A 26,772-nucleotide genomic window follows, 5' to 3' on the forward strand; every position below is an offset into this window, starting at 1 on the left:
AAAAGGCCATGAAATATTCAAAACTTTGATGCCTCGATTGTGGTTTGGAAAAGTGTTCGAAAGCACTTGACTTTTACAACAGTAATGCTAATCACTGATGTCACAGGACGGCTGTTTGATCATCAATGACGACATCTTTGTATCCGATTTTCGACTTGGATCAAGCGTGTCTCCACTTAACAACTTTTACGGTAAAAAAAATGTAACTTTTCATTTCACACTTTGCTGGTGTTTTATTATTAATTTTTATATTTTTTATATTTAAATTTTTATATTTTTATTTATTATTGTTTTAAGTCTCTTTATAAATGAAGTGTAGGGATCTTGAAAAGATTTAAAATAATAAATAATAAAGTATAGAAATTAAAAGCAATAAAATTTTAATAAAATGTAAGAACTCAAAGTTAAATTTTTCTTTTATTGCCCATTCAGATTTTATTTAAACAAATTTGATGATTTGAATGGGCAGTGATATGATGAATTTTTTTAATGAAAATTATATATATTTACTTATCATCATCATCATCATCATCATCTTCTGATTTTAAATTGCAAATATGGGAGTTACATATATATAATTATTTTTATTTTTAAATTGAATTTATGATATAATATATTATATATATATTATATTCTTAATAATAATTTTCAATTTAGGATATTTTATTTCTCAGAATATTTGCTTGATTAAAATTGATTCAACTTTAACTTCTATCATCAATAATTAGTTAATATATATATATATATATGTATTCTTATGTATAACAATAAATTCCTCAAGTATATTGGTCAACAAAATTCCTCAAGGATAAAAAATTCAAACAATAATTTGGATCTATTATTAGAAGCATGGCTGCGAAGTAGTGATAACTCCAGATGAATTATATATTATTCCTCTTCTCCTCTTAAATCCAAATTTTAAGGTCACTAGCATCCAATAATATAATAAAGCGACGTCGTTGATGAGCAAAGCCAGAAGTGTGTTGACATCATTGATGATTATCATAACATGCAGCAGTAAACTCCACAAAACCGTAAAGTTTTTTGAAAAGTAAAATAATTAACAAATTCAATTCACCCGCCTAGCTTGGAGCCATGTTTTGAATTTTGACTCACCCAACAACGATATCCTTGAACACCATACACACACACACACAGACACACTCCTATATGCATATTAATGGCATCAGCATCGGCTTCTTGCATTAACCAGAAAGCTCAAGTTCTACAGGTTGTTTCATTTAGGAAACTGTGTTTTCCTATACAGAATTAATAAACTCGTATGGATATTCTCTCTCTTTGTCATAGTTCTGCGGTATTATTATTTCTTGGTTCACAAAATAACTTACCACTGAAGAAAAATCATGCAGGTAGATAAGACACCATCTAATAGCTAATATATATGGAGAATCAATCATCATTTGCAATGACAGGAGGAGAGGGTCCTCACAGCTACGCTCAAAAACTTCCTTTCGGGTATTAAACTTGTACTTTTTAACTTATATACGATGTTTAATTAATGGCACATCAAATTCATATGCCATTGCCTCTTCTTCTCAATAAACTAAGCTTCTGCTGCATACTGGTAATTTCTTCACATTTTAATACAGTGACATGCGCGCACGCACACACATATGTATGATTGTGCGATGTGATTTCAAACTTATCATTTAATTATATTGCGTGTCTTTTTTTCTACAGGGAGAAGTTTTTGAAGCTAACAAAAAACTGATTGAGGAAGCAATAGTCAAGAACTTTGATCCCATGACATACATTGGACCTACAAACGTCATTCCGGATTGCTGACCTTGGCTGCTCCACTGGGCCTAATGCCATTGTTGCAATGCAAACCATAACAGAATTGATAGAAAAATAAATTATTACAAAACTCAGAAGCTTTCTGCTCATCAAATCCCAGAATTCCAGTCTTCTTCAACGACCAAGTTTCAACTAACTTCACACACATTCTTCAAGCAGCTTCCTCCCAAATAGAAACTACTTCGCTTCTGGGGTTCCTGGCTCTTTCCTTGGACGCTTATTCCCAAAGAAAACTCTCCATTTTGTCCCCTCATCTTCAACACTTCATTGGCTTTTAGGGTTTCTAAAGAGATTGCAGATAGAAGCTGCAGTGCATTTAACAAAGGAAGGAGTCATCACGTAAATGCTCCTAAGGAAGTAGAAGATGCGTATTTAGCACAGTACAGAGCTGACTTGGAGAATTTTTTGCATGCTAGAGCGCAAGAGCTTGTGAGCAATGGGCTAATGGCGCTTCAGATCGCTACTGTGCCTGATGTGATTCTCGAATCTGATATACATCCTTCTAGGGCTTATGAGCTTCTTGGATCTACTCTCATGGACATGGCTAGAGTGGTAATTGAGAAGCCTTTAACCGTCTGAATTACTTCTCTAATCGTCATGTCATGCACTTTTATCAGAAAATTTCCCATATTACTTTCATTAAATATGAAGAAAATACGTTGTTAAAAGTATGTATATTTAATAAAGTCAAAGATAAAAATTTATTAAAATATGTTGGAGATGATTTATAAATAAGAAAAGAAAAGAGAGAACTAAAATCTGGCTCACATGGATGATGATGCAGGGACGAGTGGGTGAAGAAAAAGATTGACTCACTCAATTTGCCTCTTTTTATTCACCTGCAAAGAATCTGAAGGAAATCCTGGAGAAGAATGAGAGTCTCAGTATTGAGCGGATTGAGAACTGAAAGTTGAAGAATTTTATTCAACCCCAAAAGCCTCCAACTTTGTCTCCATGTTACGAGCTTTCTTGGGAGATCTGATTGAGCAGCACTTCGGACGTGGAATTGTTGATGAGCTTTTTGATCGCTTCACTCAGAAAGTAATAGAATTTCCAGATATCATGAATCCGAAGAAGTTAAAACTAGTTATGCTCTTTGTTCTCCTAAAGTGTAAGAATTAATGAGCTTTATTAATTATATATAGTAATAGGAAATTCATAAGTTATTGTAGCTTGGTTGACTTGCGTATTGACTAGAAAATAAGTATTTTTTTTTCATTTCTTTCCTAGCTGGAACTCTGTTAAATCCAAAGATCAATGATCACTGGGCATGATTCATATTATATATTACAATTCAATAATGAGAAAAAAATATTTTAATTCATTATATGTTAAAACTTTTTAAGACTCCACTCATTACTAGTAGTTTCTTGAATGGATTAAAGCACCACTGAAATTCTATATGGAATTAATTAAAGACACATGATTCAGATCTGTAATGTTAAAATCATAAAATTAATAACAGTTTCGGAAACTTAAAAAAAGGGAATAAATTGGTGAAATGGATGCACAGATATTATTGGGGAGAATCATATCAAGGAATTTGTGAAGAATCAATATGAAATAGATTGTTGTTTTTTTTTTCCCAACTGAAATAGATTGTTGTTTAAAATAAGAATATAATTGGTTTTTTTTGAATGATTACTTATTATTTATTTGTCCTTTTCTGCAAATAATATTCTTCACATATCCTTAAATGTGATCCTCTCCCTATTTGTTATTGAAAGTCAAAACTGTTATTAAGCAAAGTCAATACTCAATTGTGCAATGACAAATTAAAGCGTACGCGATGCCACCATAAAACAATTATTAATATATATATATATATATATATGTATGTATGTATGTATGTATGTAAACAATTAAGCCCGATGCCATGATGCTGTCCATAACACGACAGAACACAATATATCTTAACCTAGCTACGATTTTAACTGGGAGATATCGACACGATTTATTCAAATATTTCTGCAAGCTCTACAATATCTCCACAACTCATGCATGTCCTCTCTTATCCCTTTTTTTTTCTTTTTTTATTATTCTTGTATTAGTATAATTTTTTGTATAGATTATATATATACGTACACACACATGACACATATATATGATGGATGTGTCCGTGGCTGCTTCATCTTTTTTGTTTTTAATGTATAAAGGAGGCCGCTTCGTGGACTGCTTCGTCTATTGAGCACAGCGCTGAAGACGCACCCAAACTCCATCGAGTGGTAAGGCGTTCATGGCTGCAAGAACCTTGGGATTGAGATTGATGAGTTGCCATTTGAAGAAGGTGACGACGTAATGAAGATAAATGAGCATTTGAAGCTTCGCAAAATCTTTTCCAGGGCAAATTCTTGGACCACCTCCAAATGGCATATTCAAGAATGGTGGAATCTCACCCTCAAACCTTGTTGGATCAAACTTGTCTGGTTCTGTAAATATTTTTGGGTCTTTGTTGATCGAGCTCACCGTCCAATACACCTGCCTCACCCACAAACCAAACGTATTATGTGCGTAAGGAAGGAGATATTATATGGGGTTTTCGTAATGTAATTACTAATAGTGTGGTATTAAGAATTATTTCAATTTTATGACAACTTTAATGTCTTAACAACACTTTCTGATATGCATGAATTAGTTGAAATTAACTTATTCTACCTCTATTCTACTTCTTTTAGTTCAAATATAAGACATTTTTAATTATAATTCAAATACCAATAAAATCCATACTTTCAATTATAAGTATCATGAGTTTTTCTTTCTATCCTTTTCTCCAAATAGTCAATAATAAATTAAATGAGAGGAATAATATTTTTTTAATGAAATACGATAACATGAGAAAACATAATCCTCCTTGCAGACTAATAAAGTTTTGCCTATCATAAAGAGTAAGAAAAATATAATAAATATCAATCAGGCTACATAACAAACCAAGTTAATAAGTATAAGGGTTAAACAAGAAAAAATTTCAAAACCTACTAAGTGTCTTTTTTTTTGAACCAAGGTAAACTGAGAAAAAATATTTTATAATTTGAAACAGAGGGAGTAATATATAATACATTTTTAGATAAAATCATATATACCAATAAAACTCTTTAAATATATTTTACAACCTTATTTTTTTAAAAAAATATAAACCTAAAAAAATGTCATTCATTTAATATCTCATTTGTAAAAAAAATTGAGAAGGCAATGTAATGAGAAGATTAATATTAAAAAAATATAATTAATGAAATCTTATTTTTATTATATTATTCTGTATTTTGAAATGTCAAATCTATTCAGATGTGCTCTTATAAATTGTGACACTGAGAGTGTTACTTTCAAGAAAGAGAAACCATATATCTTACTAAGGTTAAATCCATCCTATGGAAACATGTCACATCAAGACAAGTCTGCTTATATCCCACGATCTAAAAACATGCATGTTAGCTTGTCGGACGGAAAAAAAAAGGGGGGGGGGGGGGCATGGATTTGTTCAATGAAGTCTGGTTTCATGATAATATAATATTGGACCCTACCTTCCAGCCTTTAGGAACAGTGTAGCCGTCATATGTAAAGTCAGACATGGCCTCTCGGAAGGTTCCCTGAAGAGGAGGGATCACTCTCATCACTTCCAACAACACATTCCATGAATACTTCATCCTCTGTATGTCGTTCAGGCTCAGAGTCTCTCCAGGCTCTTTAGATGCTGCAATCTCCATTTGCTCTGCTTTTAATCAGACATCAATTACAACCGAGAAAAAGGAATCACAAACAGATTTTATACACACGCACACACCCCACGTACGTACCATCTCTGATCCTTTGGTAAACTTGGGGATTTTCTGCCAAGTATTTCATGGCGAACGTCAAAGCGATGCATGGAGAGTTAAAAGCTGCTGTAGTCAATCCCATAACTGTATCAGCAACTTCTTCATCTCATCTGATCTTTCCGCTCGGATCTGCACTGACCATCATGTACGACAATATATCGGTTGGCATCTCACCTTTGGCCAGTCTCTCTCTCTTCTCATTTATCAACTTCATAATCTCATTCATCACAGCTCTCTTCCCCTTCATAGCCCGACCAAACGTAGTCCCTGTAATTATATTACAACAATGACATGATATGATATAAATAATTGGTTTAAGCGTTAATTGTTAAAATCATAGCCAAAACATGATCAGAACACCTCGTTAATAGTGTAAATGCTAAGTTGACTCAATTTTCAATGGTATGAACACGTATGACTTGGTTACTGCTGATGATCAATTGGACTCCTTCCATCCCATTTACAGGACATTGTTGAATTGGTGATTTGGTGTCATAAATATAAGAATTTTGTTGATACGTGTGCTATGAAAAGAGGAGAGACTACTGGAAGTGGAGAGCAAACAAATAGACGAAGAATAATAGAAAGAGAACCCATCTGAACTCAAAATTTTAAAGTTAAGTTTATAAACCACTCTCCTTTATTTTATATTAGTTATTAAGTTAAAGACCACCCACATTTATACAACTTGATCACATGTAATTTTATCACAAAAATATCTTATAAATTGATACGGATGAAGAACTAATTACCAGGAATCTCATACGGGAGAACGTGGAGGCCTTGAGCGATGTGGCCGAACCACTTGGCCATCTTAGCCACACAATCAAGATCTTGGAGGCCATGAAGAGTCTTGTGGCTATGCCCACTGTGAGAAGCTCGAGAAGGCTAAAAACCTCAACCTGTGATTTCCCGAACCAGTGCGTCTCAAAGTGATGCTTCGTCATACCATCCATGACCGAAGCATAAGCCACCAGAGCTTCTTGAGTGATGAACACAGGCGCACGAACCAAATGGATCTCGGATTGGCGTGAAACGATGGAGTCACCTGTCGGCATCGCACCTGTTGACATATATATATATATATATAGAGAGAGAGAGACAAATAATTAACCAATGTTTAGACAAAAATAACGAAGTTGATCTTCAGAATATGCAGAATACACACACACAAACATATAATTACTTTGAAAGAGCTTTCGGGTGGCGGTTGGGCGCCATGCGGTCATGAGCTTTCCTTCATTAGCAGCGATGAATTTGTGGCCGGAAGGACCACAGAGGACGACGGTGGGTTGGCCGTAGAGATGGGTTTTGAATATTTTGGAAGAGTAGTTTTGCATTCTGTCACTTATGAACTTATCGTGGTTGGAGAAGATGAACTCATAGGTTTCTCCGATGAAGGGCCACCCGAAACTACCAGGCGGAAGGTTCTTGGATTTTCCATGGGACTTTGCGTTGTAAACAAATAGGGAAACCAGAGTGAAAACGATGACACAAATTGAAAGCAAAAGAGGCTCCATTACGTATAGTGGCACTTGAAGTCGAAAACTTAGCTCCATAATTATATAGAAAGTAGTGATGCATTAATTCTTAGATGCCATAATATACAATAAAATAAAATACACACACACGGCACTCACATCCAATTAATTAAGCTAGAATTAGAAGTCAGCCAAATATATAAATAATTGATATATATATATATATATATCCACTAATGTGATTATTAATATTTGATCATCTAGACAAATACACTCATTTAATGAGTATCTCAGTCTTAGATTTTGGTAATACTTGAAAATTATTGAGATATATTTAGATCTGAATTCGGTGACTGTAATTAGTACAAACATTGAGTATATGCATCATTAAAATCGTTAAAATTCATATCAATAATTCTAAATTCATACTTTCTTACTTGACATTAATAAATGAATGAGTTTGTTTAAACCATTGATATAGATTTTAATGATTCAGATGGTACAAACGCTTAGTGTCTATAATCACTGAATCAAAATTCGATATATTTTCATCCAAAAAATTCAAAACAATATTCATTATCAGGATACTCCTTACACATGTCATTCCCTCCAAAAATAATGGGATTTAGTACTTTATGAATATCATATGACAAAATTCCTAACAACTGTTTGACTAAATCAAATAATTATTATTATGACATGTGAGATGCTCATTAACTAAATTAACTTAGACCACTCATCAGATTCAAATCCATTCATCTTATGCCCATGTTAGTAATTTTATGCCAGAGAAGAATAGTATGTAGAGGTACATTACAGGGGAAAGATTATTACCATCCAGTGGATTAATTTATAGACGACGACAAAGTTGGTTAGGGAAATTTTTCAAGTGCATTATTAAGCGACCGTCCCAAGTTTCAGAAGGTATATGTGACGACCCATCGCAACTAGCAATTAATTAATTTAACAAAAACTTTAAAAAATATTTAAGCCATTGGAGAACCAGGTTATTATTTTTTATAGTAATAACTAATATTATTATTCTCTGTCTTTGATGTTACTCTCGTAGACTTTTCCATAATATGCATGCAAGTGGCAATAAGTAACAAGAGAAGTATAAATAAATGATCGAAGAACGCGTATCATATATTATTTCTTTTTTCTTGTTTTGGTCAGACAATCATATATTATTTCAATAGATAAATCATACAATTGTTTCACATGTTTAAATAATTTTGAATAATTGTTGTCAAACCCCCAATTTTGTGAGAATCTTTATTTTTATGAGACGTAAATAGTACTTTCCCCTTATATATATATATATATATATATTTGGATCGAGTTGTCCATGTAACCTTTAAAAAAAAAAATAAAGAAATCAGTTATCACTTGACTTTGGATAAAATGATATGAAAATGTCAATAGAAAATTTTTTTAACTACCAATAAAAAACCCCTAACACAATTGATATAAATTTATGTTTCATATCTAGAAGAAAAAGAAATAAAAATGTGAAATAACTTGAATATACCATCACTTAATTAATATATATATATATATATATATCATCGGGCGAAGCCATGATTTTCAGTTTAGAGGGACCGTGATTACAAAACATATATGATAATTGAAGAAAATATACACACACACACACTATAATATTATATAACAGAGATATTTTAACATATTCACCATCAATTTTATAAATATATAACTAAAATAAACATGTATTTTCATTTTTTATGTTTTGCCTGTCAATTCATGATATAAAATCATCAATTAATTATAATATTTGCAACAAACTTTTCAGAAATTTTTCTTTTCAATACAAACCATTATTAAATTGGTGAAAAATTATCTTCCATGTCTTTTTTTTTTATAATATGTATAGCTAAAAATGTCCATTCAATGGTTGCCATTGACAATAAAAGAGTTGTACAAGCCCTAGTAATATGTCAATCAAAGAATTCAAAATTAGATTTTTCAATCTCTAGAAACTTTTGACATAATTTACTTATAATAGTTAAGCTATGAAAATTAAGATCTTTGGGAATATCAAGATCATAATGTTATAATCCATATTCCAATGGAATCTTTCTTGATTGGAAAATCTAAAGAGTAAAATTTCTCAATAAGATTGCAGATATTTTTAGTATTAAATGATTTAATAAATACATTTTTAAGATTCAAAGTTGTACACTCAATTTAAGAAGTTATATTGCTTGTTCACTTAATCTAATTTTTTTTTTCAATTAATAAACTATGACAAATGAAATATATAACATAATAACGATACTCAATTGTTACATAATCCTTCTATCAATGAAATCAAATTATATCAAAGTACAAAACAATTCATAAAAAATTTCAATAGCTTGGTTGTTATAAAGAGGAGTAGCTTTTTCTATAAGACTATGCCCATTATAATCTCTTAACTTTTGAATAAATGATTATTAAAGTTTAGGTAAAGTTAAAGTTTATTGGTATCAAATATACTTGAGAGGCCAAAAATATATAAATCCTATAGTTTATTAAGAAAAATTAAAAAGTTAGGAGGGTTGCAACTCCCCTTTATCCCTCATTATCTCTACCATTAAGGTAGTCCTAATAAAAAAGACTAACCTTTCACAATATAATTAGCAAAGGTTCAAATCCTTGGTGGGACTGTAATGTCTTGTGGTACACTTTGGACAAAGTTTTCTCCATTATAGTTATAATTTAAATTTTTTAACATACATATGTTTGAATTTCCAATGCTTAGTTAATGAGGCTAGACAACCTTGTTATTAAAGCTATAAGCCCTTCCCAATTTTAATTTAAGAATCAGATTTATTTATTTTTAAATTTTTTTGTTGCTAATAAGTATTCTCATATTAAAAATGATTTTATTTGAGACATGGCAAGATACTAAATGTGAGCACCCCTCTTGGCAGATATTTATTTCTATATTTATTTTGAGGTCATGAAATTTTTAGTTTCGTGATCAAAATTATTTTCGATCGAAGGACTTTAATTTCAAACAAAATTATGACACGACTGACGTTGTGTATGTCTTCTTTTAATTTACCGAGTCTGCCTCAATGAATCTATTAACTTCAAATTATTAATTTATTAATTAATATGAAATAGATATGACACTACTAATTGATACAAAATATGTAGAAAATACCAAAAATACTATCCTTTGGCTGGCATTAATGCAAGGACTCGTCAGTGAAGAAAAAAAGAATTGACTCATTCAATATTCCTTTATCTTATCCACATTGTGGCTTCGTTTGGTATTAGGGAATAAGTTCTCATTTCATTTCTACACTTAGCAAAGTCTAAATGTATAATTTTTTTTTTCAAAAAAAAAAAAGACATAGTCCAAACTCCAAATGTGGTTGTGTGTATTATATCAAGGATACAAACACAATTTAATAATTTCTAGGAAAAATTACAGATAAGTCCCAGGTAAAAAAAATTAATTACTAATAAATCTCTTAAATTTGACATATTATTAACACGTCTTTAAAAAAATTTGTGCAAAAACAAGTATGATAAATTAATCAATTTTAAGTTAAACTACTTGTAAATATTTCCTTTGAAAGAAAAAAAAAATCTTTCTTATATCAATCAACGTAGTCTCGAATTTTACACGCAAGTTTTATCCACAATAACAATGCACAACATGGTCTACTGGTGAGGTGGTCTTGCTAAAGCTGCCCCTCCAACAACAATCTTAAAAATCACTGTGCTAAACGTTTACTGAACTTGATTTCCAAAAAAATGAAAACCAAAACCAAAACCTCTCTCCATAGTAACTTCAATCCATGAGCTGGGGCGGCAAAATCACCTAAATGTATTTACAAAAGAAATATACACCATTCCAAACTAAGAACAAACAGCCAATTAGCCAAAGAAGCAAGGCTCATGTTAATGAGTCTCCCCTCAGGGTTTGTGTTGTGCATGTATTGACGAGCGAACAACTTGTTGAGGGGTCACAGATAATTTGAGATGTACACACATAACACAAGTTGAATACTTTGTCGGAGTAACTAGTTTTATCATATGGACATTGGAGAATTAGGAAATCCTTGGATTAATACAACAACCAGAACATGAGTAAGTTCAGAGTTCCATGAAACAGGTTTAACCAGCAAATGGAAATCCAAAAGAAAGCAAGCATGAATTGGATATGCAAGCATACCTTCTTCTTCCATGAAAAATCAACCTGCCGGAAATATGGATCAAGCAGCGTTAGCTGATCTCTTTCCTTGATCTGATAAATAAAAGAAAGGACCAATTAATTCCACTACTGATGTAAAATATCAATATGATAGATAGCTCATTTTTTTCTTTCCTTTTCTTCTTATGGTTTGGGCTTAGATGACGTTCGCATTAATGGAGATAACTCTGACACGAAGGGTTTGCCAGCAATCAGTTCTTGATCTTATAGATCATCTAATAAAAGTTCATGCAGATCTACGGCAGTTACACACTACACTTTCAGAAAAGCAGTTGCTTGACACTAGTTGCACACTAACATTAAACATAAACAACACTTTAAATCTGATAAGCACTTCATATTTCTGTCGTGTCTGTGTCTGGCTTGCCACGTCATCTCGGCTCCGAAGCATGTGTACACTAAAATAAGCATATCATAATGTAGTATCTCTTTCTTAAACAATAGTATTTTACGATATACTATGGCTAATAGGCTTCAAATACATTAAAAGGATAAATAAGATAAAACTGCAGCAACAAACTCTTATCACATCTATATGTATGCCATAAACTGTAAGAACAAAGCAATTTTGATTTGAGTCACAAAGCAAGTAGTATCTGCAGAATAAAAAGAAAACAAGTTATATGAAATCAGAATTAGCATATAAAATTGTTGGCTCTCAAACTAGTTTCTGAGTAGTTTTCACGACTGCCCTACTGCCATGGATCTAATATATCCCAATGTGTATTTAATTATTTATTAATTTATCAACCTTGTGATAAGATTCTAGATAAAATTCAGACTTATTCAAGAAGAAAGCGGAAAAAGATAAATTAGGATTAATTTAAATATTTCTTTATATTCTATTTAATTCTTTAGATTTTATTGAGATTTAGTATTTTATCTATTATTGAGTATTTTAGATTTTAGGAGATTTTATTTAGTTATCTAGTTATCTAGATTTTATTTATTATCTTAGATAGTTATCTAGATTTTATTTTAGAGTGTATTTAGCATTATAAATATGACTAGCAACCTTGAAGCTAGCATATCATCATTAATAAAATAGTATTTTAAACCCTTTGGAGATTCTTTTAAGCGTGGCTATTGAGAGAAGTTTAGAACAAAATTCTTGTTCTATACCAGTTTAATAAATTTATTTCTCTTATTTCATTTTACTATCGTGAGCATCTATCAATTTGGTATCAAAGCCATGGTTATCACCTCGTAGCGGTCAAGAAACCAATCCGTTTGACAACTCATCCAATAACGACTCAGAAAATTTGAATTCACTCATGTCAAACCAATTAGCTACAATTGCTCGAAAACTTAAAACTCTCAATTTATTAAAAGAAAGGTAAAGGCTCTTGAAACCTCAGCAATCAAGAAACTGAGAGATTCACACTATAAACACTCTTATGAAGATGAAGAGAGCGAAGACGAGCAAGAAAATCGTAGACGCACCAGATTTCATCACACCAAAATTGAATTTCTAAATTTAATGGAGGTAACCCATAAGGCTGGATATAAGGCTGAAAAGTTTTTTAAATACTATAACACACCTGAGAAAGAGAAGGTAGACGTGGCATCATTATCATTAGAGGGTGATGCGTTAGATCTTTTCGCTTGGATCAGCCACGAAAAAACAATCCATTACTAGAATGAACTTGTGGCAGTGTTTCAGGAGAATTTCGGGCCCCTCGAATACCAAAATCTAGATGAGTTTCTTTGTAGCATTAAGCAAGAAGGGTCAGTATAGGATTACCTCACAGAGTTTGCAAAACGATCAGCGCAGGTGAAGAACTGGCCAAAGCATTGCTTGCTCGGCGTCTTCATGAACGGATTGAAAGAGGAGTTGAGATCAGATATACACATCCATAAGCCAAGATCAGTCTACCGAGCGGTAAGTCTAGCACTGGAAATCAAAAATAAAGTGGGTAGGTCTCAACAAAACCAAAGCCAACCCGACCCAGACCTAAACCCATTTCCATACTGCACCTGGTGCATGCAATTAGAGAACTTTAGATCTCTCATTCTCGCCATCTTTGCAGAGATCACTTACCTCAACTTTAGATCGCTTACCTCAAAGCAAACCAGTGAGTTCGGCGTCAACCAGAAATTCAACCCTAGATGTCGAATAACAGAGATGGAGAGATAAGGGGCTGTGTTTTCACTGTGGAGACATGTTTCAGCTTGAGCACCGTTGTCAGGGTTGCTTTCTCTCATGGAAATCATAGAAGAAAGAGAAGAAGTCATTTCCCCTTTTGAAGACCGTGAACCCGATAATATTACAATAGAGGGGGCAAAAATTTCATTAAATGTTATTTTAGGTAGCACCACAGGGGCAGCAATGAAACTTAAAGGGACACTGCTCATAAAAGAAGTCTTGTTACTTGTAGATAGTGGGTCCACTCATAATTTTATATTAGACTCATTAGTGCAAGAATTACGTCTTCCTACTCATTATATTTCTGCATTCAGAGTCCAAATTGGAAATAGTTGTGTTGTACGCTACAACCAAGTATGTAAAGATATAGGAGTTAAGCTCACAGAGCTGACTATTAAAGAAGATTTTTTCCCATTTTCCTTAGGAGGGGCGAATCTAGTACTGGGCATTAAGTAGCTAGTATCTCTTAATACAGTACAAGCCAATTGGAATGAACTCTTTATGATTTTCTAGTTGAATGGCAAGAGGTATGAGCTATAAGGAGTCCCTGACACTACTAAAGGTGCTCAATTTAATTCAATTCAACAAATAGAAGCTTTCGCTGACTCTTAACCCTTCATAGATTTCAACCCTGAACCTTTATTTGTAGACTTCCCAGCTATTTTTGAAGAACCCACAACCTTACCACCATTCAGAAATTACTCACATACCATTCCCCTACTACCTGGGGCCAAACCACCCAACTTATAACCATACAAGTATCCACATTATCAAAAGGATGAACTTGAGAAACAAGTGAAAGAATTATTGAACAAAGGTTTTATTCGTCCTAGTTCTAGTCCATTTGCCAGCCCAGTATTATTGGTCACAAAAAAAGATGGTTCATGGCGATTTTGTATAGACTATCAAAAATTGAACAGCATTACAATCCTAGATAAGTATTCAATTCCCAATATTGATGAGTTATTAGATGAACTATATGAGGCAGTTTACTTTTCCAAACTGGATCTATGATATGGGTACCATCAGATTTAGATGTTGTCATAATAGACCATGCTAGGTCTCCAATATTTACTATAACAACGTATCACAACGAACACTCAACAGCGGCTGATCATCAAACTCTTACCCTTTAATTTTACCATCATCCACAAGGTAGGAGTGGAGAATAAGGGGGTTGATGCATTGCCACAACTTGCCAATTTTTTTTCAAATGGCAGTACCTTTTGCTACTGAGTCGGACAACCTTTCTTCTGAGTTGACATTGGATCCTTTCACTAAAGAAATAATGAAGGATTTACAGAAAGATCTGACTTTCTAACCTAGATTCCACCTTGTTAATAAAAAAAATTTCCATGACCACAGAGTAGTCATTCCTTATTCATCACAGTTGCGACCCAAGTTGCTAGCAAAAGCCCATTCTACTACTATTGGAAGGCATGGTGATTTTCTTAAAACATTTAAGTGTCTCGCAGAGAATTTTTATTGGCTAACAATGAAAGCGAATATAAAGGCATATGTGCAACATTGTGCTACTTTTCAGCAAAATAAGTATCAAACCCTGGCACTAGCCGGACTTCTTCAACCCTTACCCATATCCTCTCAAATTTAGGAAGACATTTCCCTTGATTTTATCATCGGTCTTCCAAAGTCAGGTGGGTTTGAGGTTATTTTGGTAGTAGTGGATCGTTTAAGAAAGTGTGCATATTTTCTTGCTCTTTCGCATCCTTATACTGTAAAGAAGGTGGCTACAATCTTTTGTGAGGAAATTATTCACCTACATGGGGTACCTCGCTTAATTATCTATGATAGGGACCTTATCTTCATGAGCTTATTCTGGCAAGAGTTATTTTGATTAAGCCAGACCAAGTTGAAGATGAGTACTGCTTACCATCCATAAACAAATAGTCAAACAGAAGTGGTCAACCATGGTCTTGAAGCCTATCTGTGATGTTTTGCCCATAAGCAACCCAGATCTTGGCACAAGTTTCTTTGCTGGGCAAAATATTTATACAACACAGGTCATTATGCGTCAACCAACCATTCACCTTTCAAACTAGTATACGGGAGAGATCCTCCTCCCCTGCTTCCTTAAGTGAAAGGAGAAACACCTGTAGCTGACTTGGAAGATCAACTTGAGACCAGAGATTCAATGATCCAACTTCTAAAGGATGATTTAAGTAAGGCTCAGGACCAAATGAAGGCTTATGCTGACAAGCATCGAGGGGAAGTTGAGTATCCTGTAGGCGATATGTTGTAGTTGTGAGTACAGCCTTTTCGCTAACAATCACTTACCAAGCAAAAGTTTGACAAATTATCACCTCACTTCTTTAGGCCCTATAAGATTCTTCGAAGAATTGGTAAAGTAGCTTATAAATTGGAATTGCCAACTGACGCCCGTATTCACCCTATTTTCCATGTATCTCTCTTACGCCAGGCTCATGGGATGGCTCCACCAATTACACCAGCTTCCTTACCACTATTAGCAGATTTTGAGTTACATGTAAGGCCTCACCGAGTCTTAGATTATAGATAGACTCATCATCATTCGCTTGAATTATTGGTAGAATGGCTTGAGCGACCCGTGGAAGAGGCAAGTTGGGAGGAATACGACCTATTACATGCTCCATTTCCTTCTTTTCAACTTGAGGACAAGTTGAGTTTTCAAGAGGGGGTAATTGATAAGATTTCAAATAAAATTCAGACTTATTCAAGAAGGAAGCGGCAAAAGATAAATTAGGATTAATTTCAATTGATTTAGTATTTTATTTAGTTTTTAAATATTTCTTTATATTCTATTTAATTCTTTAGATTTTATTGAGATTCAGTATTTTATCTATTTTTCAGTATTTTAGATTTTAGGAGATTTTATTTAGTTATCTAGTTATCTAAATTTTATTTATTATCTTAGATAGTTAACTAGATTTTATTTTAGAGTGTATTTAGTATTATAAATATGACTAGCAACCTTGAAGCTAGCATATCATCATCAATAAAATAGTTTTTTAAATCCTTTGGAGATTCTCCTAAGCATAGCTATTGAGAGAAGTTTAAAACAAAATTCTTATTCTATACCATTTTAATAGATTTTTTTCTTTTATTTCATTTTACTATTGTGAGCACCTATCACCTCACATTATAAATTTTTGTTAAATCAAAAATATTATTGTAGCTTTGACTTTTAGGTTCAAGACAAAACAATTATAAGTAAAAAGCTAGCTCAATACTAGTTAGGATGTAACAAAGAAACAAGTAACCTACAATGAAAAATGGGAATGCCTCAAAGACTCTTCAGTATATGTGGGAAAGCATAATCACAATCATTAGCAAGAAAAAGGTGTGTGCCTCCCCCGTCTTTCATTTTAAATTAGATGTATATTTAATTTATAACCCTACCTAATGAGATAAGACTTGTTGTTATTGTTGGATATTTAATTTTTATATTTTAATTAACATAAAAATCAGTATATATATGTGTATGTGTATGTATATGTATATAATCTATAGAAGCTGCACTGTATGCAAGCCATGAATTGTATACCTCACCTAGGACGTCACATCTAGTTAATCATAAACTTGCAATTATATTCACTAATGGTTGTTTTCTCTGAGAAAACCATTGTGAAATTTGAAAATCCTGATTTCCTATCCAACTTATTCCCTTCCCAACCCACCATTCCTTACAAAAAAATCTGGTAAACACAAAATACAATAATAGAAAAAGATTCTATATATAAAAAATAATAAAAAATAAATAATTTCAATAAAGTCAACATATAAGGCATAGACATTTAATACAGCATGCAATGAAATTCTAACATAATCAGGGGCGAAACTGCGTTATCATTGAGGGGGGCCATGCAACTTCCTCACCTATTTTATACATGATGAGATAGAAAGGAAGTGAATTCCCAGAAGCCGAAACAGGGTGACTGAAGACCATTGTCTTCTCTCATCTCATCAATGGCGTGTGAAGGAAGTAGTGGGAGGGGGGGGGGGATGATGGCGAGGTCCAGTTAAATTAAGCTTATTCTTTTTTTTTTCCACCCAAAAAGTTAAAAGTTTATTGAAGGAAATGATATTCGTATGTTGATCATATTATTTTCAAGGATATCATGCCTGAGTCATTTCAATTTTTTAGTTTTTTATTTTAATTAATTTTTATTGTCCATTAAAATAAATTTTAGCTAGATCCTGTAATATGTTTTTTCCCAATTCTTAAGTTATTTCTACAGTCAACAGCCATGAGGCTAATCTTTTAAAATTTAAATGTCATTCAATGAGTTGTCCTCTTCCAAACAAGTTATGTCAAAGGATTTTATAATTAAAAAAATATGAATTTTTAAATATTTATATAATTACAAATGATTTAATGATTTACAAACAATTTTATAAGTTATAAAATTAGTCAAAATTTTGTAACATATATATGTGTATATTTATTTTTAAAATACTCCCCCCCCCCCCCCCCAAAAAAAAACAAATCTAGAGCTGGTTCCGCCCCTGGACATAATCTTGCAACTAATTCACATTAGACATTCAAACATGAGAGATAGTCCTCAGGATATGGGAACTTCAAGAATGTCATTCGAAACAAAGAATAGTAGATTCCCGTCTATGGCTATGGCTCTGTTCAGACCCTCCAACATACCGTCTATAGTAGCTCTATTGTATTGTGGATTCACTTTCACAGGAGGGAAGACACGAATACAGTGAGCACATTAAATATGGGACCAAAAAAGTAAGAGGGAAAGAGAGCTCAACAAAAATGTAACGAGACATGAACTGAAATTCATAGTTCAGAAGGTAGCTTACAATTAAAAGCAGCTAAAAGTGAGACCAAACTTGCCATTCGCTTAGCTTTTAAATTTCCCCCCTGCATATAAATTTTACATAAACCAATATTTTTTGAACAGAATTGGATATTGAACCGAAAAGGTTAGCAGTTCACAGTTCACATGGTTCAACCCGATTAGACCAATGGTCGAACTGGTGACGTAATAATTAAATTAAAAAATTATATATATATAATAATTTAAATATAAGAAATAAATATAAAATTGCCACTTAACTTAAAAATAAAATTAAATATTTTAAGTTTATCATGACTTAATAAACCACATAATGCAATATAATATCAAATGATTAAAAAAATTGATCATTTTTTAAACAAATTTGACAAAAAATAAAAAAGAGGCATTTTTTGAACAGTTCAATTTTTGAAAACCGGAACTAATTCTCGGCTTGATTTTGGTTTTCGTTCCAACCACTGGTTCAAAGTGGTCCAATCTAACCCAACTCCCCAAACGGTTTTTTTGGTTTGACCGAACTGTTAGCTTGACCGGTCGATGGTCCGACCATCCAGTTCAATTCAGTTTTTAGATCACTACATAAAACAAAAGCACTCTAATATCTGACTAATTCTAATAATCAATTTCTTGTTTCGTGAAGGGGAGCACAAGTGGGGATTAACTTGAATGCTGAGTGAAATTACTAGTTTCTATCATTGTATGAGTCATGCTGGAAAATCAAATTACCAAACGAATCAAATAAATATAGCTTTCAAGAAACAACTAGCTTTATATTACCACTACAGAATTTCATAGCCTACATCTAATGCAAAATTTTGTTACCCTCATAAGATAGTCCAACTTGTCAAGCAGGCTTACTATCTTCTGAACCTCTGGAGTAGCATTTAGACTTGTATCCTTTAAAGCAGCAATCTCAAACCCACTGAGGGCTCTCTCATAATTATCTAGATATTAACGTGTAACAAAATTATTCAGGATAATAAATTAAGCAAAAGCCTAAACTATGTATTGTTCATGTGAAATATACATGTAAAGAACACAGTACATATGACATAGTTATTTTCCTGCTCTACTGGAGTCGGAATTGGTCGAGAAGGCGTTACCAAAATGGGGTAGCTTCACACTTATATACATATTCAGAGTCTATGCTAAGTGCACGTAATTAAAAGCCTAATACATCTGTCCTTGAAGAAAGAACTATAATAGGCTGATAACCAGATCACTAAACATGCAAAGGGGAAAAACCTTTTAGTAAAGAATTACACCAACACTTCAGGCAAAAACAGAATTGCACAAACCTGTCTCCATAAATGATAAAGGGAGACAAATTTATCTGAAGAATTATTTAAATGGAAAAAGTTTTAGTATAAATCTAGAAAAAAGAGACAAGAAGCGAAAGGACCAAGTATAATTATCAGTTGAAAAACCAATTCAGTTTGTCTGGTTAAACATTTTTCTGCTTTTTTCCCTCCATATAAGTAAAATCAAGCACGAGGGTTTGAGTCTTTCTTGCTTAAGAGCAGTGAACATCCACAAAATCGCTGGAGGAGGAGATTCCTGGGCTCATTGGAGTGCAGGGATGACCATTTTGTCGGTACAGAGCATTTTTGTATTTTAATCCTAAAAAATTAAACACGAATTTAAAAAATAAAAAAAATTACGTGGTACCGTTTTTTTTTTTTTAAGGTATTCATAGACAGTTGAGGATGTGAGACTAATTCTTCAAGAAATATGATTCAATTCACGTGGAATTGTTGATGAGCAGCTTAACTAGAAAGTAAAGTAAAAGAATTTCTACAGATATCATGAATCCTAGGAAGTTAAAACTAGTTATGCTCTTTGTTCTTCTAAAGTGTAAGAATTAATGTTGGTAAAAAAAAAAAGTGTAAGAATTAAGGAGCTTTATTAATTATATAGAGTTATAGGAAATTCAGTATGCCATTGTGGCTTGGTTAATTAGAGTTGACTGGAAAATAAGAATGTTTTCATTTCTTTACCAACTAGAATTTTGTTAAATCCATAGATCAATGATTGTTGGGCATGACTCATCAGCCATACATATGTATTGCCATTTTTCACTATCTTTTGATATATTACAATTCAATTCATTATATATGAAAAGTTTTAAGAGTCCACTTTCGTTACTAGTGCTCTTGAATGAATTAAAAGAATCAATGAAATTCTACATCGAACTAATGAAAGACACATGAAGTTCAAATCGGGAATGTTGTAAATAATAAAAGTGAACAATTCCGGATAGAAAAAGAAATAACTGGTGAAAGGGGTCAGATATTTGCTATTGAATGTCAAAACTGCTATTAAAGAAAAGTCAATTGTATGTGCAAGAACAAATTCTAGCGACATGGCGTCAGAAAACAGAATTGTGTGTGTGTGTGTGTGTGTGTAAAGAATCAAGCCCGATGTCATGATGCTCGTCAATAACACGACAAAACACAATATTTTAACCTATGGTTTTTAACTTTTAAGTAGGAGAGATCGAAAGATCGATGTAAAAGGAAAATCATCATCATTGTTTTGAAACTTTTGGACATTAAAAGTAGAGTTGTCCACTGAATGGGACAGAACCGAGACACTTAAATCCTCTGTCAAATCCCAAAAAATGATGGAGATTCAAATTTTGTTTTGTATCCCAACTCACTCTGATAGCCTATAGGATTTGGAATGGAATTGATACCGGATTGAAATGTCCTAATAACCACTCTTACTTGTTTTAGCAAGTATACTTATATATTCAAATAACTACTGATACTCAACTAACACATACAAATAACTTATATATATATGATTAATCAATTGAATTTTAACATATAAATAAATAAATATAAAGACATCAGACGCCCCAACATGTATAGGCTATTTGGTTAGAGTCTATTACAAGCTCATATTGTAATAAGCAACAACAATTGAGCCCAAGCATTGACTTAAAAAATAAACTCATTAAATTATTTAAATGACAACAATCCAGATTTGCATTTTGAATTCCTCAAATCAATATCAATAATTATGAGAAAATATTTCACAACTTGCTTGGCTAGATCAAATATCACAAAAAAATGCAAAATTAAATAAAGTAAAAATAAACAGAAAACATAAACAAATAAACAATAAAAATGATATAATAATTAGCATATAATATATATATATATATATATCAAGACAGGACTAGACGTCCTGAAAGATATCTCAATTCCTATACTAACTTGACCCCTTTTCTGTCTCATCACATAAACATTTCATCCCAATTTTTTTTTTTTTAGCCGACCAAAACAAGTACATCTCTGAACACCCCTAACAAAAAGAGAGGTTTCAAACTATAGGAAGCCATTTTTATTACAATATGTATATACGATCGAGCAAACAAATATGACACATGACACACACACACACACACACACACACGTACACACGACACATGTACACACACACGACACAATATATGGTATAGCCATGGCTGCTTTCATCTATTTTTTATAATATACAATGTATAAAGGAGGCTGCTTTGTGCTTCGTCTACTGAACACAGCGCTGAAGACGAACCCAAACGCCATCGAGTGGTATGGCGTTCATGGCTGCAAGAACCTTGGGATTGAGATTGATGAGTTGCCATTTGAAGAAGGTGACGACGTAATGAAGATAAATGAGCATTTGAAGCTTCGCAAAATCTTTTCCAGGGCAAATTCTTGGACCCCCTCCAAATGGCATGTTCAAGAATGGTGGAATCTCATCCTCAAACATTGTCGGATCAAACTTGTCTGGTTCTGCAAATATTTTTGGGTCTTTGTTGATAGAGCTCACCGTCCAGTACACCTGCCTCACGCACAAACCGAACACATTATATGCGTAAGGAAGGAGATATTATATGGGGTTTTCATAATGTAATTACTAATAGTGTAATATTAAAAATTATTTCAATTTTATGACAACTTTAATGTGTTAACAACACTTTCTGATATGCGTGAATTAGTTGAAATTAACTTATTCTACCTTCATTTTAATTTATAACACACTTTTAGGTAAAATCACATATATCAATAAAGTTTATTAAATATACTTTACACTCTTATTTAAAAAAAATATAAACTTAAGAAAATGTCATTCATTTAATACCTCATTTGTAAAAAAAATATATTAAAAAGACAATATAATGAGAAGATTAATATTAAAAAAGCATAATTAATAAAATTTTATTTTTGTTAAAGTATAATATCTTATATTTTGGGATTTCCAATCTTCCAGATGTGCTATTATAAATTGTTACAGAGAGAGGATTACATTCAAGAAAAAAGAAACCATATCTCTTATTAAGATTAGTTCCATCCTATGGGAACTTGTCATAGCAAGACGAGTCTGCTTATTCCCACGTTCTAATAACATGCATGTTAGCTTGTTGGAGGGGGAAAAAAAGGCATGGATTTGTTCAATGAAATCTGGTTTCATGATAATATAATATTGGACCCTACCTTCCAGCCTTTAGAACAATGTAGCCGTCATATGTAAAGTCAGACGTGGCCTCTCGGAAGGTTCCCTGAAGAGGAGGGAGGAGAGATCACTGTCATCACTTCCAACAACACATTCCATGAATATTTCATTCTCTGTCAGTCGTTCAGGGTCAGAGCCCCTCCAGCTTCTTTAGGATCCATTTGATTTTTTTCTGTTTTATATTCAAAAAGTAAAATTTTATTTTTAAAAAATTAAAAATTATTTGAGTAAAATATTTTACAAGAAAGTATATTTTAAAAATACATTCAAATAGTAGTTGAAAGTGAATTTCTAAAATGTAACTATTTAAAATTTTTAAAAAGTAAGATGTTATTTGACTGTACTATCCTAAGTTTAATATCTTATTTTTTATTTAAAAAATATTTAATTCATTAAAAATATAATTATTATTTCAATAATAATAATTAGGTATCAATTTTTTTAGCATTATAAATTAAATAATTAATCATGTTACTTTTTAGCACTAATGTATAATAAAAATTACAAATCTTTATTATATGTTCTAAAATTAAAAATTAAAAAATACAAATAACTAGAGATCAAATTTTTAACATTATAGATCAAAATTTATGTTATTTAAAATCTTTATAGTATTTTTTAAATATTTTAAATATATTACATTTGTATAATAAAAATTGTGAATCATTATAAATCAATGTTCTTTTTTATAATTATATATTTAAAAATACATTTCACTATCACAAATCAAATAACTTTCAGTGTATTAAATTAATTTTAAAAAAAATATATTCAAATATAAATTTTGTTATAACAATTAATTTTTATTAAATAGATGCAACAATCTCCATTTGCTCTGCTTTTAATCAGACACCAATTACAATCCAGAAAAAGGAATCACAAAAAGATTTTATATGCACACACCCCCACGAACGTACCATCTCTGATCCTTTGGTAAACTTGAGGGTTTTCTGCCAAGTATTTCGTGGCGAACGTCAAAGCGATGCATGGAGAGTTAAAAGCTGCTGTAGTCAATCCCATAACTTTATCAGCAACTTCATCATCTGATCTCACCTTCCCCTTCGGATCTGCACTGACCATCAAGAACGACAGTATATCCTGATTCTTCACTGAGATCAAATCTTGCTACCGATTTATGGACGCGCTTTTGAGCCCAAAGGCATACTCTCATTCTGGTGAATCCTCAAGATGCAACTCATGTAGGCTTGTTATTGATCATCATAAAAAGAGTATACAATATGCCGAGAGGCAATCAAGAGCATTTATTGGATAAAATTCTTAAGCACATAAGAGGTATCACGTTATTTATAATTCATCTAATAAAATTATAATATTTAAATAATATTAAATATAATTGATTATAGCATTAATAATAGCAGAGAGAAAAAAATATACGAAATTAAATATATATTTTACTATAAAGATAAAATCAATTAAAATAATGTGACAAAAAATTATGATATGGAATATTGTAATTAGATAGATTATAGGGAACATGCCATATCCAATTTGGCTGAAAATTTGTCTCCCGTCTTGTTCATGTGGTGTGATGAGACTAATCACTTATTAAGGCGGCTGGCTCACAAAACTTTTATTTGATATATTAAATTAATTATATGTTGATGATATTGACATATTATTGACATTTATATGTAGAAAGTGGTACATTATGTATGAAAAGAAAAGAAAGAAAGTGGTGCATTAATTATTAAGATACCACGCAATACTACAATACAACACGGCGCTCACGTCTAATTAATTGATTAATAATTAATTAAATAAACTAGAAATAATTTTAGCCAATATATATATATATATATATAATTGATTGATTGATATACACACACACACATATCTATCAAAATAGAAGTGTGTGTCAGAATACATTAGTCTTTTTCCTTTTTCTTTTTGGCCTGAAGAATAGATTAGTCTTTAAATCTTTACAGAGACATAAATAGAGTTGGTGACCATTAACATTATATTAGGAAGGTACATGTGACAATCCCCTTTTTGGAGATATTTAAACGGGAAGAGGGTCTTCGAAGGCGGGTGTGTGTTTGAATTGTTTTTTTTTTTAAAAAAAAAAGGAAAGAAACCATCGCAGCTAGAAAGTAATTAATTTATTTAAAACTTAAAAAAAAACAATTTAAAGCATTCGGACATGTTAGAAATTTTTATTTTCTCTCCATTTTGAATTATAAAACATTTTTAAAACAGTTTTTTTATCTCAAATATAAGACACTTTAAGTAAATTAAGGTTTTATTAATGCAATAATTTTAACATTACTCTTTCTCTTTCTATAATTAATTTTCATTCCTTCTCTTTTTAATATATTAAATAATAGATATTTTTAAAAGTTTATGTTTTTATTTTGAAAAGATAAGGTCGTTAGGTGTATTTAATGAGATTTATTGATATGTAAGATTTTTATCTAAAATATTTTATAATTTAGGACGCGAGAGTATTGCTAATTAGTAATTATACAGGAATGATTCTTTGGTGCTGGAGCTAGGAAATCATCTTTGGATTAGGGAATTAGTGTGGGTTTTATTATTGTTGTCAAACTCTCAAATTGACTTTTTTTAATCTATCTTTTTTACATTTTTAGTTAAAAAATTATATAACTCATTCATAAACTCGAATTAAGTAAAACTCAATTAAATTTGTGATTTTGACTTTCCAAGTTTACCATTTTTTGTTTCTAATTTATAAATCGTGTCAATTCACTCATAAATTTTTTCAATAAAATAGGTAAATACTGCATAAAACTTAATTATAAAATTGGTAAGACCCGATGCAATGAAAAATAAAACTTAAAAAACAAAAAACTAATATTGATAAAAAGAAAACAAAAGGTACTAAAATAAGTTACCCTATTTTAAATTTCTATGTTAAGTATACTATCTATGTATGTGGCAGATTTAATTTCAATTATTCCTATTTGAAATATATTTGAATTACATTATGATCATATTTTATATTTTAATTATTTAAGAATATATTTTTAAAAGTTATTTATTAATAGAAATAAACTCTTATGAATTTATGATTTGAGTTTACAGTTTTAAGTTTTCATTTATATCATAAGTTTACTTAAACTCACAAGTTTAACAACCTTGGATTTCATATAAACATGATTAGAGGATGATTTGAAAATAATTTTAAATAAAAAAGATTATATACTCATGTCTTTCTTTTTTAATTGATAATTAGTCCTTTGTTAATTAACAAGTATTCATTTGCATTAATAAAAAGTCATTCATTAATTGATAAGTTCAAGAATTTAAAAGAACTTGGTTGTGAGAAGAAACAAGCGTTGATCATGTTTTAACCATAACTACTCATTAATTAACAGTATCCATTTATATTTACTAAAAAATTATTTATTAAGTGCTAGTTTAAGAATATAAAAAAGCTTGGTTGCAGGAAGGAATAAGTATATCATGTTTCAATAGGTAGTCATTTATTAATTAATACTATAAAAAAATAGTGGATTAGCGATGGAATGTTCTGTCATTAAATTTTATCATAATGTTCATTGCTAATTCATCAGAAATAATTTATTGATAGAATTTACCAATGAAAAATTATGTCACTAATGATTGGGATATCTTATTTCAATTTAGTGACAAAATTTACAACAAAAAATTTCATCACAAAGCTTTCTAACATAAGCTATCACTAATTATTTTTAATTTAATTTTATTATTTATAATATATATATTATATATAATTTATTTAATAATTTGTTATTATGCTAAATGAATAATTTTAAAATTAAATTTAAAATATTTTATTATTTAAAATTATTTGTATATTATTAATAATAATTTAAATTGTATACTTAATTATTCTTATTTAAAATAAAAATAAAATAAATAATTAAAAATAAAAATTTAAAATATTATATATTTATAGATACAAATTATAATATAATATATATGATAATAAAATATTTTTCAATTTAATGTTAAA

At 31.2% G+C, this 26,772-nt stretch overlaps 3 protein-coding genes across 3 annotated transcripts; all 3 read right to left on the reverse strand.

Annotated features, from left to right (window-relative positions):
• Positions 1 to 3,746: 3,746 nt before the first annotated feature.
• LOC129284575 (beta-amyrin 28-monooxygenase-like) lies at positions 3,747 to 7,148 on the reverse strand. The gene is made up of 5 exons (XM_054920090.1): positions 6,817 to 7,148; positions 6,383 to 6,693; positions 5,610 to 5,897; positions 5,337 to 5,524; positions 3,747 to 4,296 (listed from the first exon to the last, which is right to left on the reverse strand). Exons 3-5 carry the CDS (start codon positions 5,710 to 5,712, stop codon positions 4,000 to 4,002), a joined length of 588 nt encoding a protein of 195 aa, XP_054776065.1. The 5' UTR covers positions 5,713 to 5,897; positions 6,383 to 6,693; positions 6,817 to 7,148; the 3' UTR covers positions 3,747 to 3,999.
• LOC129322593 (beta-amyrin 28-monooxygenase-like) lies at positions 5,737 to 7,150 on the reverse strand. The gene is made up of 3 exons (XM_054968889.1): positions 6,817 to 7,150; positions 6,397 to 6,693; positions 5,737 to 5,897 (listed from the first exon to the last, which is right to left on the reverse strand). The coding sequence occupies exons 1-3, from the start codon at positions 7,148 to 7,150 to the stop codon at positions 5,737 to 5,739; spliced, it is 792 nt and encodes a 263-aa protein (XP_054824864.1).
• A 3,891-nt stretch (positions 7,151 to 11,041) lies between these two features.
• On the reverse strand, positions 11,042 to 19,604 carry LOC129322594 (uncharacterized). The gene is made up of 8 exons (XM_054968890.1): positions 19,595 to 19,604; positions 19,119 to 19,240; positions 18,301 to 18,361; positions 18,060 to 18,169; positions 14,591 to 14,595; positions 11,860 to 11,935; positions 11,280 to 11,372; positions 11,042 to 11,155 (listed from the first exon to the last, which is right to left on the reverse strand). The coding sequence occupies exons 1-8, from the start codon at positions 19,602 to 19,604 to the stop codon at positions 11,042 to 11,044; spliced, it is 591 nt and encodes a 196-aa protein (XP_054824865.1).
• Positions 19,605 to 26,772: the final 7,168 nt, after the last annotated feature.

The sequence above is a fragment of the Prosopis cineraria genome, unplaced genomic scaffold (genome assembly GCF_029017545.1).
Source record: "Prosopis cineraria cultivar Desert tree isolate PC_DT_omini unplaced genomic scaffold, ASM2901754v1 PC10, whole genome shotgun sequence".
NCBI lineage: Eukaryota > Viridiplantae > Streptophyta > Magnoliopsida > Fabales > Fabaceae > Prosopis > Prosopis cineraria.